This window comes from Takifugu flavidus, chromosome 2 (genome assembly GCF_003711565.1).
Source record: "Takifugu flavidus isolate HTHZ2018 chromosome 2, ASM371156v2, whole genome shotgun sequence".
NCBI classification, from domain to species: domain Eukaryota; kingdom Metazoa; phylum Chordata; class Actinopteri; order Tetraodontiformes; family Tetraodontidae; genus Takifugu; species Takifugu flavidus.
This window is the reverse complement of record NC_079521.1, coordinates 13,988,086-14,008,182: the sequence shown is the minus strand read 5'-3', so window position 1 is coordinate 14,008,182 and position 20,097 is coordinate 13,988,086. Positions and strand designations below refer to the sequence as shown.

Below are 20,097 nucleotides of genomic sequence, written 5' to 3'. Positions count from 1 at the left end.
CCTTTCTTAGGAATGACGAGGTATTCTAAGCTCTGACAAAACGTGATCGCAGCAAATATAAGCTGCATTTCCTGCTTGATATTTAAGGTGGATATTAGCGCTGACCTAGGGGCTGAAGGTGAAAAGGATATTGGAGGGGATTGGGACCATTTTAATCTCAGATTTATTATACCTGGACTAGTGGCTCGGCCAGTTTGTCCGATTGCTTTTCCTAATCATTGCATCCTGAGTGTGTTTGATCTCCATGATGAACAGATGATTAGTTTTTCATGAAACCGTTGGGGCGGAACGCTCCGACACGAGCCGCAGCCAGACGCTGTTGATTTAACTGTTTAAGAGGCAGCGGACCCCTCCGTCTGAGGCGCTCCAGCCCGCATGGGAGTTAGGAGGGGTCAGGCAGGGTCAAGTCTATGGGTAATGATATCTCTCCCACCATATATTTAAGGTTTTGCTAATACTCCTCTCAATTATGACCATTCCTTTGACCTGTTGGCCCGGCGAGCAATGAAGCATCACAATCAATTTGAACATGGATCTAAAAATTTGGCAGCAGAATGACACTGTCCAGATGCTGCAAATCAGGCAGCCCAGACGCCCCCCTTCCACCCCACCTGTACCCGCCCCCACAGCGTTGACTTGCATGCACGGTGAGGTCATCGTCTGTGGCACGGAATGCAAACCTCATCACAAGTGACAAATAGAGGAATTCATGAGGCAAAGTTTTCATGAATGCTTGAAAATTTCACTCAAAGAGCGAAAAGGGCTGTTACGCAACTGCGAATTATCATAATACTATAATGAAATGCCCCCCCCCCCCCCCTTCCCCCATCAGCCTGGGATCTGTCCATCAGAGGCAGGAAGGCTCAGTGTTTTCTTAAATCCGCCAGGTGCCACTTGAATGACTTAAATCACATGAACCCCCAGCACTCAACCTCACAGCGTAACAGGATGACAGCTCATGTGAGTGGAGCGAGTGGGATGAAAAGGAGGTGAAATGGATTATTTAACCACCAGAGAGCAAGGAACTGCAGGGGAGGGGGCTCTGTTCTCCACCAGGAACTCTTCTGTGCTTGGAAAAAGGAGTGGAATTTTGTGTGCGGAGGGGCTGGAGTTAGAGCAGGACGACCACATACGATGGCCACGTCCCATTTAGGTTTCATACTGATTCAGCTCGAGCACAAAAGCTGCCCTCTATAATTTATTGACACCTGAATGAATAATTACTGTATAATTGTTAATATGTTGCAGGCAGACGATCTTGTGGAGCACGGTGCTGCTAAATTACCAACAAAAGGTGAAGACCACTTCTCCTTCACCTGTCTTTCTTAATTTGACGCCGGCTTGTCCTCCAAACCCTGGGACTATTGTCAAGCCACGAAAGTTTCATGCAAAGCTGAAACCCTGCAGAGGTGTTGTGAAGGAGGTTTAAGCAACACCTGAGGAATTGCACTTGATTGCATCAGTTAGGCAGTTTCTGCCAGTGTCCAGAGAGCAGCAAACACAAGAATCCACCTGAAATACCAATAACCCCACATATCCAGTCCCCTTCTCTCTATTTTACTCCATATCCTCCATCCAGGCTGCAGTGCCTTGGACATGCATGTTACCTGTCTTGACTTCAACCAGCACTTCCAGTGGGGATAAAATGAATGCATCTCTGCACTGGTTTTATACTGATATATGGTTTTACTTGTGATATTCCACCTTTCAGGGTGCGCGGAGGCTCTTCGGCTTATTGTTTTGAAATGAAGTCAGTAAAAAAAAAGAAATAACAAGCACTCAGTCAGTTCAGCCATCACTGCACTGACAGGACTTCTCTCATCTTCTCCCTGTCTCACCTTGCAGTAACGTGACTGTGCGCATGTGTGTGTGTGTGTGTGTGTGTGTGTGTGGTGTGTGTGTGTGTGTGTACATGCCAACATGTATGTGCCTGTGTGTATAAGTGTGTGCTTACATGTGTCAGAAACTCGACATGATCTTGTCTCCGGTGAAGGCCTTGGATCACCCGGCCCAGCTCGCTCCAGACCTGACAGTGCAGCTGAACTAATCAATATCTCGCTGCAGTCAAAGGTGGGTTCTGCCACGAGGCCGCGGGGGTGCACTAATTGATGGAAACTCACCGCCGGCTAGCTCCATGCCCCGCGGCGCTGGAAGACAGAGAGCTAGGTCCTTCCACCGGAATAGAAGTGGAAATAGAGGAGAGGGAAGTCTGCGGCCATGATCGGGGGGGGAGGAAGGAGGCTTGGAGTTTTGGTCACTTGGCTGCTTGCACAGGTGGAACACTGTGGTTCTCATATGTTAGCATCCAGGTGACCATTGGGCCACAGATGTTCAACGACCTCCTGTATTTCCTGTTATATTATCAACATTTGTGATGACACAGATAACCCGCAGCATTAAAGCTAATATTGAGTTTGTCTCTTGTGGTACTAAGAAACAGCTCAAGGCAGGTTGTTCAAGGACCTTCAAGGGAATTCTTGTATGATTTGGATCTGAGTGCTGAGGCCATATCGGGCCCATATCTTGGGTCATTTGTCAGATACCTTGAGCCGCACTGGTTTCATTGGGGGAGCCGTTGCCAAGAGGAGATGCATTATGCGCTGGCAGTTGGCTTATCCGCCGCTCTAATGATCACACGCAGAAGAGCAACGGAAGAGTTAAAAAGGACAAAACCGAAGAGCGTTGCGTTAGAAATAAAAGGTAATGCGTGCGCATGCACACTGGCTTCTTGTTAAGAATATATTGTTATGGTGCAGACTAAGCAAGCCATGATAATTAGCATCAATAATTGAGTGAGGGGAAATGGTAGAAAGAGCTGCGTTCAGTGCTCGCTAAATGTGCCTGAGAGATGCTGAGATGGACAGTCTGGCTAGCTCGCTCATTTGGCTCCTTTTTATGTGGCACTGAAGATTATCTTTATGTTTCCACTCGCTTAGCTTTGGCTCTAATGAAACCTGGGAAGGGAACACGTAGTGTTTCCTGTCATTGCCATTTATCAACGGTTTGGTTGTAGGCATCGATCCCAGAGAGCATCAAAACAACATAAAAGACCCACATCTCCTTCAGCTTGTGTAGCATCAAACAATAGCCAATGACTTTCATTTATTAAGTATGCTAATGCAAACGCTAAAGAATCTATTCATACTTCAAAGTATCTCGCGCTGTACCGTGCAAACATTTTCAATAACAACTGGAATCATGACAGCAAATTTCTTAAAAAGCATATTCGCAGCGTTCGACTTTGCGTCCTCTGCGCTGCGTGTTATGCTGACGTTTCTTTTCTCGCTCAGATCCCAGCTAACTCTGAAATAGAGCTTGCTGGAGGGCAGTTGTTGCTCGTGTCTTTCAAGGAGAGAGTTTGCCTCTGAACGGGAGAGATCCGTCGCTGCCCAGTCATTTTTCACGAAAAATGTGATCAGCATAAAAACTGCTCGAGAGGAGACGATAGCCTTGAAAATTTACACATTATTGAACGTAAGCTGCGATTTAATGATTTTATTTTTCCCTTTGAGTGATTCAGGTAGCATGATTAAATCCGAGGATTAGATGTCGCTCTTTTAGAGAGAAATAAAACTGACCAAACAAAGGTTGCCCAGCATTTTCGCATGCGCTGGGACCTACAGTGGATAAAGAAGTAAGACAATCATGAAACACCTAAAGGATTGGAGAGTTTTCCACAACAAAGAAAGTTCACTCACTGTATTGACAGAAAATGATAGACCAACTCCCCCGAGGACGAGGTGCACTTTCCAAAATGTAAATCAGCCCTTCTGTGGAGGCGCACGGCTCTCACACTCCCCTGCTGCTAGGAAAGCTCTGCCATTCACCTTTAAACAGCAGAACAATAATCAATGGAGCATTATTAATGCTGAAATCATACTCTGCTGTTATCCTGCTGAGTGTAAAGCCGCAGGAGTCGGGCAGCCCGTACTATGGATCGCATTGTCTCCCCTGCATGGAGATGCAGCTATGATATCTGTAGTTTTTTCAGATGTATTTATCCAGAATTCATGAGAAAGGCGCTCAAATTAGGAGGTTTAAATCACCCCGAGACCTTATTCTTGGCGCTGATCATAAACTATTAACACAGAACAGACCTCCTGAGGCCTTCCATCCCTCAACTCCATTTCAGTATGTACTTTTCCTGCATTTCTCCCCTAATCCCAACAGGGTTATGAGCTCCATGCCAGATTTTTAAGACAGAAGACCGAGGAGGGGGAATCGTGTATGTTTGTATCACGCTTTAATAAACCCTGTTTTTTTCCACCGTTACGCACGGGTCTGGATTCGATCGCTCAGAGGCAGCGGTGTGAATCTTTCACCGGCCGATTCTCGCGTTTGCTGTTCCTGACCTTTCCCAGAGTCCCGCTGATGTCACGGAGGGGCCGCATCGGACAGCGCAGGAGGGCCGAGGAGGGCGGAGGAAGGGACGAGGGAAGCGATGAGAGCTCTCCTTCATTACAGGGGGCTGGATATAAATCAAATTAATTATGTAGCTGCTACAGTATCGCAGCTGTGGAGAGGAAATGAAATGATCAGAGGCAACGACGCAGAGCAGGTTAATGAAATTATTAATTACCCGGTGATATACTGGGAATCCTGGGCCCGGGCTTGCACCCAGGCAAATACCTTCACACATTTCTCTTCTCAAACCTCCCCTACCGCAGCTAGAATTTGTTTTAATTGAGTAATAATAAGACTGTTACATTTGGCTGAGTCACTTGGTTTGAACGGGTAATTGACCAATAAAGGCCTGTGATAGCCAATTACAAAATCCAATATAGCGCTAATTAGTTAGCAACTCTTAAGTGTCCCGACTAGAACAAGAGAACATTACACTTCGGTGCAGCTGGTTGTTTTAAAAGTCATAAAATAAAAGCCAACTGAGTTCCCCGAGCGGGTCTGATCCACATGACAGGTTGTAAATTAGCAGCCGCACTCTCGGCCTCCCTCATGGTCACACTCTTGCACGCACACGTGGGCTAGCACTATCATATAATTTGCTGTTAATATCAGTTTTGTGCCTCCTGATCGATTTCCTCTGTGTTTTCATTCTGAATTATTCAGATGTACACTTTATCTCCTCACCTTCCCCTCTCCCCGGACCCTCACCCCCCACACCCCTCCCCTCCTGTGCTATCAGCCATTTAGCCATGTTGGTCAATAAGTGGGTGAAATTTGGATTTGCGCTGATGGGTGGGGGGTTGAGCGGGTGTGATGGGGATGCGACCCAGACAGATGATGTTTCACAACAGTCGATCGCTGTAATGAGAGGAGGGACCAAAGGAGTCTGAGAAGAGCCTGCTGACGTCCGTGCCATTCTCAAGACGTTTTAACAACCAGGTCACCTGTTCGTCACACCTCTGCCAGAGATCTCAGGGCCCTTATGTAAATTTTGATGATATATTATCAGAATTGCACACCCAGCCTAATAATCAGTGTTGTGAGTCCATCATATTTGATTCCCTTCCAGCTGGAATGCTACTCCACTCTGTTTCTACAGTAGCCCTGCCTGTAAATATTTCATTGGCAGCTAGTAAATGGCTCTCACCATTGTAATAAACTGGTAGCTGTCCACAGATGATACTTTGTGTGAAAGATAATTGTAAGTCATCTCGGTTTATCCTGCTAGGTTTACGTCTTTCCTCTGTCAGGAGTGACAGGCTAATCAGTGCTTTTTCAAAGCGGGCCGCGGCTTTACCTGTCAGAGCTAACAGTCCGATGAGGTCCCCCGAGTAATAAAACAGAGAGCTGACTTGGTACCGTGTGACCTGAGCGGTGTGAAGTCGCGATGCAGAGGACATGACAATCAATGTGCGAACATGTGGTATTGATGAAAGCTGTCAGAAATGGCTGGAACTGAACACGGGATCCTGCAGGCGCTCGGCGGGAGTCTCCTGGGTGCGATGGTGATTAATACCGAATGTTTTCTTGAGGAGTACGACAGTGATGTACAGCAGCAGCAGCAGAGGTCTGTGGGCTGTCTGGTCAACGTCAGTCCCGATAAAGTGGCCTTTAAGGTATCAAACTCTTCTAATGGCCATAAAATCCACTGCGGAGGTTCACTTTGTGCAGCAGCTCTTGAAGACGATCACCTGGGCAGAGACATGAACACCACTCACCTGACATATTAGTGGCGCTACTGCGTTAAATGACAGCGTCCACTGAGTTGGATGTTCCAGTAAGCGGATCCAGAGGATGATATTCCAGTCTGAGGCTGAAAAGATCACACCGAGACAATCAATGGACAGTAAGCTGAGCTCTGTCTTTGTCTCCATCTCGCCCTGACGCATGTTTCCTGTGATTCTTTCAGGAGGCCATGGATGCGTCAGAGAATATGAGCGCTGGAAGTTTCCCCATCAACAGTTTCCTGTTACATCATTTGATCTGGTTTATTTTGGAGGGCTTTTTTTAAGTTTCACACCCAGAACAGTTAATTATTCCTCCTTGAGTTTAGCTATTTTCTCTAGACGTGCGACTTTTATTCCGCGTGTCTCCTGGTATGCCTGTGTGTGTATTTGTGTTTCCCTTCTGTCATGGGAGCAAAAGAAAAAACAAATTGCCATCAATCACCCAATTAGACGTCTGTTGTCTTGCTAAATGAGCCGTGGGACACTGGAATCGCACCGCTCAGACGAGTTAGCATCTTTGGAGAGAAGAATGACAAATATGCCCGAAAGTGCCGGGAATATTATTCCACAATTCACTTGCATTCGTTTGCATGTGTGCACGTGCGAGCGTGCAGATGCGTGAGTGTTTCAGCGGGTGTGTTGCACGTGCATCTCAACCTGAGTTTGTCAAATAAGTTGAACCAACCTTTCTGGGCTCTCTTTCCTCTCTAGTCCAACAACTCATAAAATATTTAATGTGCCTCACAGTCACCACCTCTCTCTCCCTCTTCCTCTCTCTCCCTCTTCCTCTCTCTCTCTCTCTCTCTCTCTCTCTAACACACACTTACACACACACTTCTTCCATCACTGTAAAAATAAATGTCCACTTAAACCCCACTAGATTTGTAAGGAAGTAAGTAAATGCTAAGCGATATCAGCGTGCCCATCTCGTGCACATCCGGTCACGTGCCACAGCAGCCTGCACTTTTATTATTTGGCGGAGGACTTCGGTCGCTGTTTTCCATCCGGGTGTGTTCGAAGGTAGCTGGAAACAAATGTGACACCGGGCCGATCGGCAGCTGCCGGCTGTTTAATCAACATTGATGAATATTTGATGGCGTAGCGACGGGCGAACGGTGGCCGGCAGTCTCGTCATTATCGAAGTCGGTGTGTACAGAAGAAGACATTCAATATCTTGCAGTCGGGCACTGGGCCTGTCTCAGCAGCATGAAATACCCCCACAGTCCCCCGATGAAAATCTGGCATTTATACCATCTGTGGACTGAGAGTTTGACTGAGAGAACATTATTTTTAGCCTAATGTTTCCCTGCTGTCGTTTTTAGCGTTTCCTGGGCTCCCTACATGTCTTCCCATAAAATGGATTCACATATTGGGAAGTTTGCACGAGGTCTGCCAGTCTCAGCCTGTCAGTGTCAACATCTTGGTGGAAAAGCTTGATGCTTTTAAATGAAAAACAAAAGCTGAACATTACATTTAAAAAAGGACACCTGTACATCAACGGTGATGCATTTGTCCTCTCTTTGATTTGACTTGGCTTCTTGTCTTGCTGACCCCCCCCCCCCCCACCCCCACACCCTTTCCATCTGCATCACGTGTTGCTAATGAGGAGAGAGAAATGAGTTCAACACAAGGGTTCAAAGTGCACCCGTCCCCAGGCCATGACAGCCGTTAAAAGGCAGGACTTACAGGAAACAAATGACATTTAGTTGGTGAGGCAGATTTAGCATCAAGTGACATTTAGGTGACAAGCTGGTGCCTCCAGTTTAGAACCGAGTAAAGCCAGTCAGGTACAGAGCAGCGTGCTGCTGGAGCGCTTTATGTGCAGGATTTGGTCTTTACAAGGATTGATGTTAAAACACAAACTCTGCTAAATGACCAAATGCAGATGGAAAATGTGCGAATTTCAGGGAAATTCCCGAACGAGGCACAAACGAACCTTTCCGCCGTGTGGAAGGACAGCTTCAGTTTGTCTGTCTGAACTGAAAGAGAAACAATAATTGAGGCATTGATCAGAAGTTTTGATCAAAAAGGACAATAAATACAATAACTAACTAGCCCGAAGAATCTTCTTGATGACTATAAAATTCCACCATTTTTTTTACATCTATTATCTTCATGTGCAGTAAAATTGGGCTCAGAACTCTTTTCATTCGTCCATCTGATGATAGAAGTTACAGAGATCTTTCATTTAAAAATAAAAATAAAAAGCGAATGAAGATTAAGGCACAGTTATTGAACTGTTTTAATTAGATTCCATAAAAGACCAAAAATGTTAATTTGGCATTGTACAGACTTTGTTCAGCTGCTGGATTGTAATTTGGACGACATAAAAACTGTCATCACAGGCCCATCTCGTTTTATGTGTTCCCTAATTCAAAGTAAAGCTCCAAGCTGTTTTGCAAACGGAACCCACCCATTTTCCCCCGCCAATATTTTATCATTCGTTTCTTCTGCAGACGCCAAAACTTTTGCAGCTGCCGTTTCCAAAGAAAATTGTGCCTTCTGCTACGTATGCTTCCTGCACAGCAGCAGATATGGACCTTTTTTGGGGGGGGTGGGGAGGGGGGTCTGTCGGTAGCTACAAGACGAGAGGTCAGCCCCTCAAGATCAAATATTTTTCTTACTAAATGACGGATTTATTAGACAAATAAGTTGTTCGTCTGACTCTGAACCCTCTGTGATTGAAATATACCCCTGTGTCAACAGCACCGCCTCTCAAACCCGGTCCCGAGCGGTGCAGGGCGACCGCGGCGGATTACCGAGCAAATATAAGTGGGAAATGAGTGCAGATCTGGGGGATCTACCTATCCACATCCCCGGTTTGACATTTCCGTCCAAAGGCCAACCTCCCCGCGCATTGTTAAATCAACGGAGCCCTCGGTGGGAGCTCTTATTTGTTGTTTTAAGATAGTGCAGAAATGGGGCAATGTCACAACAAGGACAGGATACACCAGTTCAAAAGATGAACCAACGCCATGGATCTGCGCTCCACACCTTCCCTCCGTCTTTTTCTCCGTCTTTGATTTGTAATGTTCGTAATTATAACGATTTGATCCATTTTAACCCGAGTTCAAGCGGCTGCATTTAGAGTACAGGCCTCTTTTCTTCCCTGTTACAGCATTATGGCACCCCAAAAAAGTCGTAAATTGGCGCGCCACGCGTGACCGGAACGTGGTAGAAATCATTATTTGGCTACGTGATGTCAGAGTCCCTCTCACCTCGTCTGTCAGGAATCCAATTTCCTTTTATTTACATCCACGGTATGGATTAATTACTCCTTCGACTAGTAGCCTGAAGGAATTAAGTTATGAGACACGCTCCGTGATTAATCTATCGCGTCCTATGCAAAGGAGGCGAGGGAGGAAGGAGAGGAGGCGATTCTCGTGTTCAATATTCAGGACGGACCCCATAATAATATAATAATAATAATAATAATAATAATAATAATAATAATAATAATAATAATAATTTGAAGTTAAATGTAAACTGTTCACGCAGGCGGTATCGATCCCGCGTCGGTGCGGCCTTCTGTATGGATACAGCTTTAAGGGTTATGATATGGCTGAATTTTCTGATGAAATATCCCTTTGATTAATAGAGGACTGTGTCGTAACGGCCTGACATATGGCAGGCGAGGCAGCTGGGGACGGTACCTCCGGCATCCCCTGCAGCCATTAACATATTAGAGGCTATTGTGCAGGCAGACAGTCCGGCTGCATCCACAGCTCTTGTGCAGAGAGGCAGCAGCCCAAAGCTGTTTGATACAGCCTTTCAATAATACATTACCCTCCCGTCCAGCGGAGCTGTTGGTGGTGCTGAAAGTATTGCTGTGTGGCGCGCGTCCGGCGGCGGCGCGCCTGGGCCGCGTTTAGGGCCACTGCTGTTCTGTTCCAGCGCACAGGAAAACTTTGAGTTCATTAAAGGCGTTTTTAATGAGAGAAAATGGTATATATAGAGACACAGACACACACACGCACGCGCACACACACTGAAGTGACAATTGTATCTCACAGACCTACAGTCAGTGAAAGAAGAAAAATTCGGTTGCAGGAGTTCGAGCTTGCACGTGTTCGATTCACCTAAGATGCCGAGTTTTCATTAGCGGAAGAAGGAAAAAGAAAGAAATGTGAATATTTGTCTCTTTTGTTGTTTTCACGCCACAAGTAAGGTTTTGGTTGAGCTTTCCAAACTCCATCAGCCTTAAAATGCGGTCTAATAACGTATTTTCCATCAGCAAAGTCGTGATTAATTTAAAATTAAATATAATATTTTTTCTGTCCCTTTTTCTTTTCAAAGTCTACGTGGAATATTTGGAGGGAAATAAATGCGGTGATTTGAAATAGGTTAAATAAATGAACATGTCGGGTTATTTCTGTCTTTGTTCAGACGCGTCTGCTGCTGAGTTATTATATTCTATTTCATGATTTCACAGCAAAAGTCGCCACCTTTATGAATAATTCCAACATGCAGATGTGTCACCCAGCAGTTCTTGTCTGCTTTGATGAAAACGTCAGTAAAAAAAACCACTGAAATAAACGCCAATATCATTAAATTTTAAGTTGTGATTGTAATTTAAATATAAATAATAATATTTTAATAATTTAATTAAGGAGGTTACAGTTTTGCACAGGCCTAAAGTGTGTTTTTATTTGGAATTATTCAGAAAATTAGAACATAAAATCTAACATTCACGCAAAATTTCGTTTGCTAACATTTAAACACATGAAACTAAATTTAAAGTCACGACACGAACAAAGGGAAAATAAAATGTCACCAATACAGGGTGAGCAGAAGCGTTTCCTGTATGGAATCACCACCAGAAAAGCGCAGGCATTTCTTTCTTGACTTTATTAGAAGATTGCTGGAACACACCTCCCTGTTGAATTTGGCTTACAGGATGAACAAGTACTGATGGAGGGAAGAGGACAACAGAGGAGAGTGGAGAAGGCGAGGGAGGGAACGAGACAGTGGGGCATTTTTCCGATGATGCACACGTCGGCGCAGTTTTGTAAACATACTTGTGCACAACGTAAAATATTACTTACACAACAGTTAACACGACAAACAACGTGGTGACCGCGATGTTAAAAACAGGCATTTAACAGTGATTTTACACCATCCACGAGAAAAAAAAAAGGGGGGGGGGGGGGACAGGTCTGTCAGCTCTGCAGTGATACTTTTTTCCAATGCATAGAGGGTTTGCACTGCAAACTGAAACACGTGAAAAGAAACGGAACTTTTCCCACCTTGATGAAGGAGACAAGGCTCTTGTGGTCTGCTGAGTAAAAAAAAAATCCTTATGTCGATATGACCCTATAGTTTATTTCCAAAAACCCAAGAGTTCACCTCTGATATAAGTGACAAAGTGATGCCAGTATATACAAAACCATTTCGACACGACCAATCTAGAAACCTAAAGGGCCTTTTGTGCAAATTTAAAATAAATATATCTCTAGATGTGACGGCCTATAGAGACCAGACATACTGCCCGTGAATTAGGAGTTCATGCAGGCCTACTGTTCGTTTCGTCAGCCATAAAAGTTTGCAACTAAATCTGAATTCGTATAGCAGCCTTCAAATAAATGAACGGATGAATAAATAAACGCATTCATGAATTATTCTACGCCACCATCGACAACAGAAATCCAACCAAAAACACAGCTCGACAATCAATGAGGTAATTCGTAAATGGCTATACTTCAAATAATAGGCCTACTCGGAGAAAATAACTCTATGTTGCCAAGCTAATTACCTCTTTTTCCCCCACGTGTGTGTAAAAGGCAATGTCGACCGTCGCTAAACTTTTATTTTAACCCCCCTCGAAACAACTGAGCGGAATTTGTGTGATCTGTTATTTGCATACTTGACATTCACCGATAACGTGAAAATAAACAGGATATATGAAGCCTCATAAAATGGGTGTCTAAAGCCCATTGTGCACCAGCGTGGAAAACCGCTGGAGACAAACGACCGGTGTCTCAGTGTCTATTGGTCCCCAAAACTCAGTCCCGGATTTGAATATTCGCCCATCAGTGAGTGGCGGAAAATTTCATCCTCTTCTGCTTTTGTCTTTGGTTGCAAAACCACACTCGCACCACGTTTTTTTTCAGGTCCAACTTTTCCGCTATCGCCGCTATTTTCTCGGACGACGGCCGAGGCTGCACGGCGAAGTACGCTTCCAGAGACCTCTTCTCCGGCGCCGCTATCGAGGTCCTCTTGCGCTTCTTCTCCCCTCCGTTGTAAATGTCAGGTTTGCTCATTTTCTCCCTTTGGGCCCCCTCGGCCTCCTCCAGCCAGGCCTGGAGTATAGGTTTGAGCGCAATCATATTGTTGTGGGACAGAGTTAACGACTCGAATCGACAAATTGTACTTTGGCTCAGTGATCCCACGCCGGGAATTTTGAGATTAGCCAAAGCGCTGCCCACGTCCGCCTGTGTCACCCCCAGCTTGATCCTCCTCTGCTTGAAGCGCTCCGCGAAAGCTTCCAGCTCCCTTGGGTCCGTGTCCGAGTCATTGATGGAGGGGATACCGGTGTTAGTGAGCCCCGGGCCGCCTTGGCTGCCCCCGTGATGACCCGGTAAGAGCCCGTGATGGGTGAGGGGTGAGTTCATGCTCATAGCCTGGTGGGAGAGGTGACCTAAGCCGTGCATGTGCGAGTGCGGGTGGGAGGAGGTAGAGATGAGCCCTCCGCCGCCGCCTCCGCCGCCTCCACCGCCTCCTCCGCCGGATCCGTCGTGCGCGCTGGACATCAGGGTGAGGGACTGTGAGCTGATGTGGTCCATTATGTCCGGGGGTTCCAGGTTCTGGTGGTGGTGATGATGGTGGTGATGGTGGTGGTGGGCCAGAGGGACGGTGGACGTCGACGAGCATGGCACGGTGGTCATCGAGTGGTAGGTGGCGTCGGGCTTGAACGGGTGCGTCTTGCCCTGGGACACGGCGATGTCCACAGCCGCCAGAGCTTCGGCCCGGGCCAGCAAGGTCTCGTCCAAACTCGCGAAGATGTTACTCTGCAGCTGCAAGGCGGAAGATAACAGAGAAGAGACCATAAAGAGTGGAAATGTAAAAGACTCGGAGAAAGAAATACGTCAGAGAAAAGGACATAAATAAATTTATCAGTCGGGATTTTTTGGGGTTTTTTTGCAACGCATAAAAACATAGCCAAAGTATTCCTTCAGAAGCTTCGAGTCATAAAAATGAGCATGCTTTCAAAAAGAAAACCTCATCCGAGTTGTGGAATACATGAAAAAAACATTAAGCGCGCGTCTTGGCTGAATGTGCCTCGGAGCGCCTCTTGTTAGGCACAGACAGCCTTCAACGCTACACGCAGCCCAGCCACGGGGAGGGAAGGAGAAAAAAGAACAAGCCGAAGTTTTTTGCAGGGGAATAATTTACCTGTGGAGTTTGTAGACAGGCTCTCCTGATAGCTTCCGAGCTGGAGTGCAGGGTGGTGTACTTGGGCTCGGATAAAGAGGGATGCATTGCGAAGTGCGGCTGTTTGCTGTTCATGGACATCATCTTGGCGAGCTTCTCCAATTAAAGTGCACAGAAAGAAGAGGAGGGGAAAACGGCTACGAGAGCTGAAAAACAGTCATAGATGCAGAGTGATCCTTTGCCTGTCCCGTAATGATGCAGCCGGCTGTGTAGAGCGCCGAGTGCAGCCTTGAGCCCGGAGATCACAGAGATGCCTGCAGTCTCTGAGACGCACTTATCTGTCTACTGTTTCCCACTGCTGGGGATGAGAGAGGCTCTTACACCTGAGCGCCTCAGATCTCGTCATGCCTGTGCTCGGCTGCTCTCGCGAGACATGAAGTGCCAGAACAGCGAGCAGGCTGACAGATTAAAAACTGCTCACAGGGCAGGGACGAACATCTGGAGAGGAGACCGCTGCGTTTTTAAGGACCCCGTTTTTCGGTACTGGTGGTGCCGGTGCCTTTTGGCGTTTTCCCCTCACGCAATCAATCATTCGTATTAGATTACGGAACTTGCACAGCGTGTTGTGTAATCTGTGTATTTCATAAAATAGGACTTCTCTTGAATTGTTCAAATGTATAAATGCAATTAAACGTCCCATGTTTGTCCGTCTTATCTCTAAGGAGATCTCTCTGTAGCTCCCATCAACGCCAGATGAGCACTAAACAAATTAATTTAATACATCATCCCAACCTTGCAGTCTTTAAACTAATTAATCCCAATGAATTAACACTTCATTTAGTCAAACCACAACGGTTGCCCAATTAAAATTTTATACAGCGATTAAGAGGTATGTGAAATATACATGATATCGTTAAATTTGCATAATAAATAAGGTTCCTGCTACAATTGAACTGCTGTATGTGGGGTCCCTGATGTCTGTATTTGCATTAATAGCCTATGCTTTTTAACTTAAAAGCAAATTAATGTTACTGTTTAATGGTGGCTAGTACTAACTAATTTAATAAAAGACAGATAAATCACTAAATACTATTATAATTCAAAATATGGAAAATTCACCATAAAGCACAGGCATTACTCTTGGCCCCAAAAGTGGCTCGAGAGGCACAGTAAATAAATATATATGTATACAGTATAAGAATGCATTGTCACATTACTGCTTTATTTGGACACACATTTTACCACTTTCATTCTAGATTTCACCACAAACATTCAGCCTACCCGTGTTTTCTAACTGTCCCAAAAGCTAAAGTGATGCATTAATAATAGCAAACACCATTTAGGTTCGTATAATGTCACAAAAGACGAGAAGTATCATTATTTCCATTAAGGCTCCATGCTATATTGCACCCCGTTCCTGGCTGCGAAGCCGGGCCAAAAGATGCAGAACAGACCTTTTTCTTTCTTCCAAATTCTTCACATGAGCTTTGAGAGTTTGGTGGGACTGCTTACATTGCTGAGACTGTGGGACTTTCTCTTTGTGGGCTGGCTGATGTTCAGTACCTGTCTCTCTTTTGTGGTGTTCCCAGGGTTACTGCTGCAGCTGGAGGAGGCAAAGGGGTTCACAGAAGGGTGGTCTTGGCTTCCTTGATTGCAAAAGGAAGCAAAGCCAGCCTTACATTCTTCCAGTGCATCAAACAGCAAATCAAAAGACAGCTCGTCAGTCTGAGCGGAAGCGTGATGGTCTGTCAAGGCAGGACTGGGGGCGCTACTCCCGCCGCCCGATTCCAATGTTGCAAAACCGTCTGCGGAGCTTTCTGGGGGCTTTTTGACAATTGAGGGATTGTCCGTGTTGTCTGCTGGCGGCGGGCTCGTCAAGACGTCAGGACAAGCCTGTGACTCTGGGACCAGAGCGCGGTCCGGGCCCCTGGGAGGGGTGGAGACCAGAGACAGCTGAGATCCCCGACTGCTGCAGCTCTCTCCCTCCAGCATCATGGTGTCCAGCTCAGAGATTTTGTCCAGATAAGCAGCATCCATCGAGGCCTCGCTGGACAATTCGAATTTGGTGGGCGTTTCATTTTGGAGAAGAGCTGCTGTTCCTTCACCTGAGGTTTCTCTACTTGGACCTGGCTCCTCAGAAATGGAGCTCTGCCAAGGACCCCAAACATCAGACTTCGATGAGTCCCTGTCAGGATTCGGAGGAAGATCTTTGGGTAACGGGTCTAAGCTGCCGAATTGGTCCACCATGGTGCTTTTATCTGGACTAGGAAAGTCTTCAAAATTCAGCTTCCTAAGATAAGAACCTGGCTTAAATGCAACTTTCTTGTCACGGATGCCAGGGCTTCTCAGAGTCAGTGACCGGAAAGCAGACGACGGTGTGGTGGGCAAATCAGAAGAGGCGCATTCCGAGTTGTCTTTTTTGTTTCCCTGAGCCAGATCCCTGTCGAATTCTCTCTGATTCACAGCTGGGATGCACAGAAAATCGGAATTTTTGGAAAACGTCCGATACTCTGCCTCTGGATTGCTGCAGATCAAAACTCTCTCGCTGTCACTCAAGCTCCTCATCATCATGCTAAATTTCTGTTGCTGTGTTAGAGCGTCGGCCTCTGCCTTGCTACTCGTGGGCCTTTCCTGCACATCAAGTTGTCTGTTCTCAGCCTTCCTCAGCCGAGACTCCAGGTCTTCAATGTACTGGTCACTGCGCTCCAGAGCTCTTTTCAAGTGCTCCACATCACGCTCGTACTGCTGGATCTTAGCTTCAAGTGCTGCCACTGTGAAACGGCCAAACCTGGGGACAGATCATATTGATCAAGGTCATTATAGAGGAGGGTCTTTTGTATCACCAGATTAATTCATATTCACACAATATATAAAAACTTACTTCTGAGGTGATCTGCTCGCTACTTCTGCTTTCAATCTCATATTCTCTTGTATGAGGTCAACACTTTGAGATCTTAACGTCTTATTTACCTGAAAACAGATCATTTATGTAACAGAAATGTTTATTTATTCACCCCGTTTTGAAATAAGACAAACTTCATCACCTCTTTAAGCTTGTCCATGTCTTGTTGGACTTTATCACAACATTCTGTGGCCAGTTGTAGTTTTGTGGTCAATTCCTCTCGAACTTGGGGGTCAACCGTTTGGTCCTGTGTTTGCGCTGACTCAATCCCGACGGGATTCAGACACTTCAGCCGTGACTCCAGGTTCAGATTTTTTCCTTTCAGCTCCTTATTCTCCCTCATAAGCCCATCGATTTCATCCTGCGGGAGATAAAGATATCCAACAAATGCTGTATTTATTCCAATGGGGACTGTTTCTTCAGAATGATGTGATTTTATGGAAACAAAAAGTGTAAAAAATTCCATAGTAAAAGAAAAATGTCTCTACTGTTAATACTGCAAATATAACTGAAGGTATAACAGTGAATATTGGATGCCCTTGCCAACCATATACCCATTTACAAATCTGTACAGAGCACAGCTTCCATGTTTATAATGCAACGTGAGATATAGCAGAACCAACCTCGTATTCTTGTAAAAGCAGTTCACCTCTGGTCTTTCGCAGACACTGCTTTATGGACGGGTCATCGCTGTTATAGTTCTCATTAGTACCTCCTGCAAGAAAATAATAGAACAATCAGCAAAGAAAGCATCTATTTGGGAATTTCATTACCAGTAGATCGTTCAGGTTGGGATAGTCTCGGCTTATTTTGCCAAATGTCTTTAGTCTGTGCAAATCACAGCTCAAACTGGTGTCAAGTGGATAAACCCCGCCATCATTAGACTCCTAATAAATACGACCTAAAACCGTGGGCGCTACCAAGGGAAGACTGAACAAACACTGCATTTAAGTTAGCTTTACTTTCTCAGCGCTTGTTTGCGCTGGTTTACATGGTTACTTACCAATGATTTCCCTGCATGGGTTTTCTGGAGTGATGGAGACTCTGCAGGAGGGACACTGGCTTGCTTTCTTTAGCCACATTTGCATGCAGGATGAACAAAACACGTGGTAGTTGGCACAAATGACTGGCTGTTTGACCTGCACCGAGAAGCACATCGGAAACGAAGAGCCTTAACGCAAAGAAGCAACGCGGCAGCAGAAGTCTGCAGTAATGTCGCGTTGTTATACTGGATGTTACAGCGGCTGCACGCAGCGTAAACACAGTCTTTGTTTCACTGCAGACGTCATTAGCAATAGTAAATACAAAACAAACTTACCTTTCCCAGGCATATCTGACAGGAGATCGGTAAAGTCAGAGAAAGAGTGGATGTCTGGTAGCTGTGAGCCATTTTCTGGAAGAATTCTGAGCGCAAACACTTTACTGGAAAACACACAAGTTTCCCACTAGCAGCAGTCAGTCGCCGCGCGCTCACTCTGAGAGCTACGGGAAGCCAGAGAGACCTAAAAGGCCTAAAAGGAAACGCGTTTTCACCTGTGCGCGCACCATTAAATCTTTTCGCAACATGAAATGATTAATCTCAGTGTTAGCAGAGTATTTTCAGATGTAATGCTCGAATTTTATGTTTATCCTTTAGCTACGACTGCTACTGAAATACGTGGCGAGTTTAAAACTCAAAGAATTAAGGAAACAACCACACAATGTAGAAAACATTTGAGAAACTGTAACTTCCCATAACTGATTTCATCGTGGCTGGAGCTCATATGTTCCAACACATCATATGACAAATTTTATGTTATTATTATAATACATTGTGTTACCTGGTTCCTGATCTACATGATCACGAATGTAATTAAAGCTAAGATCAACTATTACACTAAAAACTACAAATCTAAATTGCTGCACAGGTTGTGTGAAATATTTTAATGACTCCTCACTTCCATATTGTTTTGACCACCAATTTGATGTTTTTGGATCAGGTTTTTTATTAGTTCTCTCTGTACAAACCCGCAGCTCCCCATCACACCCAATGCTTAAAAATGGCATCTTCTCATAAAACCCAAACCACAAATGTTATTTACAATTGACAGATGTCCGAACGTTAAGATAATACTTACCACTGAGTCTCCCGTGTACATGGATTGAGTGATATAAAGTGTTTTATAAAGTGTTTTAATGGCAAAAAAACAAAAAAGAGAACTCATTTAATTGGGAAAAGGAGACGTATTCCTCGCGATACAGAGAGCAGTGTTGACAAAAGGTTTACTGAAGTAAAAATAACAAAAATTACCCTTGTAGATATGCAGCAGAAGTATACAGACACTGTCTTTTAGTGTGTACATTTGCTTATGAACAAATATAGACCCTTTCAAATAAACTCCTTTACACATTCAATAAAGTGTTAATATTAAGCATATGGGCACACTGTAATGTGCTGATTTGCTTCCAGTCGCAACACATGATGCTTTAATATGTTTCTCGTATTAATTATCTTAGTAGTTTTCTTAAAATGATCATCACAGCAAAGCTAATCTTCATGCCAACGTAATTTATGCCCATCTGTGATGCGAGCGCCATGTAATATTTTGGAAGCCTTCGTCTCAAGTGAACTATCAAATTTATAATGACGGTATTATCATAATTCCACTCCAAACATTCCAAACGACACCCACTCCAGTTTAACCCCCCCACAGCCATTACTCACATCCAAACCAACATGTCCTGAGCTTCATCGTACTTCGAACCAGGACGTTTTCTCAGCATGTAATGTGATTAGAATTGACTCGCTGCAACTACATCTTGTGCACTGATTGTTTTCAACAGAGTATTAATGGGCCACAACCTTCTATATTTCCCCCAGTCCTTTCCCGCAATATCACTGATTTCAAGGGAGGATGCATGATAAATGCACACAGTTAGCTAAGTAAATGCTCCATGTAGTCAGTTAAATAAAAAATACTTTGCATATGATTTTTATTTATAGTTGTTTGCTACTACAATGTGTCCATATTTGTCTTGGTCATTTCAGATACATGCAATAAACTTTAAAATTCTCACTGAAACAGTTTATGAATGGAAAACTAACTGTAGAATAACCAATAATGGATGGAAATGAAAGAAATACACCTTCTCTGACAAGTCCCTTTCCTCCCCCCTCATCAAGATTGCACTGCTTGCTACCGGCCAGTCATTAATTGGTGACAGTCAATTAATCACTGCTGGTATAGACGGCTACATCTATTGATCTTGTTTGAGCGCTTATTTTTCATCCCTAAATGACAGGGATTGCCAGATTTGACCAGCATGTGTAATGGACAGTGAAGAACCAATGACCTGGGTGTCACTGTTGCCACTGGTGGGGATCTGTATCACCTCCCCCATCTCTGGCAAATAGCATCTTTACCATTTAACATGGAAAGGTTTAGACTGCCCTAAGAGCACAGCAGTGAAACAGTGCACTCTGGTGCCCAGATGACCTTTTCTGTCTCAGGCTTAATCTCTGACAAATGCTTGTTTTAATTAGCCTGATACCTCTTTGACTAGACTACCCTCCCGCGCCCCCCATTTCAATTTCACAATCCCTCTATCAATAGCAGTATAACATAGGCAACATATTTAATCACCTTCTTTAAAAATGTGCCGTCAGTGCCAACTCACTCCAGCCTATATGTATTTAAAAAGGGAGGTAAAAAG

The 20,097-nt window shown here is 44.8% G+C and overlaps 2 protein-coding genes across 2 annotated transcripts; both read right to left on the bottom strand.

Annotated features, from left to right (window-relative positions):
* Positions 1-10,964: 10,964 nt before the first annotated feature.
* pou4f1 (POU class 4 homeobox 1) lies at positions 10,965-13,888 on the bottom strand. The gene is made up of 2 exons (XM_057025406.1): positions 13,524-13,888; positions 10,965-13,144 (listed from the first exon to the last, which is right to left on the bottom strand). The coding sequence occupies exons 1-2, from the start codon at positions 13,644-13,646 to the stop codon at positions 12,161-12,163; spliced, it is 1,107 nt and encodes a 368-aa protein (XP_056881386.1). The 5' UTR covers positions 13,647-13,888; the 3' UTR covers positions 10,965-12,160.
* Positions 13,889-14,703: 815 nt separating this feature from the next.
* On the bottom strand, positions 14,704-17,900 carry obi1 (ORC ubiquitin ligase 1). Its single transcript, XM_057025405.1, has 6 exons — positions 17,723-17,900; positions 17,408-17,543; positions 17,028-17,119; positions 16,547-16,765; positions 16,384-16,472; positions 14,704-16,290 (listed from the first exon to the last, which is right to left on the bottom strand). Exons 1-6 carry the CDS (start codon positions 17,792-17,794, stop codon positions 14,979-14,981), a joined length of 1,920 nt encoding a protein of 639 aa, XP_056881385.1. The 5' UTR covers positions 17,795-17,900; the 3' UTR covers positions 14,704-14,978.
* Positions 17,901-20,097: the final 2,197 nt, after the last annotated feature.

What these genes read in the sequence shown, in the direction of transcription:
- pou4f1 (XM_057025406.1), bottom strand. Translation starts at nt 13,646, where the DNA reads ATGATGTCCATGAACAGCAAACAGCCGCACTTCGCAATGCATCCCTCT. An exon ending in CCTGTCTACAAACTCCACAG is followed by an intron (nt 13,145 to 13,523) that starts GTAAATTATTCC and finishes TCCGCCTTGCAG; the next exon opens with CTGCAGAGTAACATCTTCGC.
- obi1 (XM_057025405.1), bottom strand. Translation starts at nt 17,794, where the DNA reads ATGGCTCACAGCTACCAGACATCCACTCTTTCTCTGACTTTACCGATC. An exon ending in CCCATGCAGGGAAATCATTG is followed by an intron (nt 17,120 to 17,407) that starts GTAAGTAACCAT and finishes ATTTTCTTGCAG; the next exon opens with GAGGTACTAATGAGAACTAT. An exon ending in ACATGGACAAGCTTAAAGAG is followed by an intron (nt 16,473 to 16,546) that starts GTGATGAAGTTT and finishes ATCTGTTTTCAG; the next exon opens with GTAAATAAGACGTTAAGATC.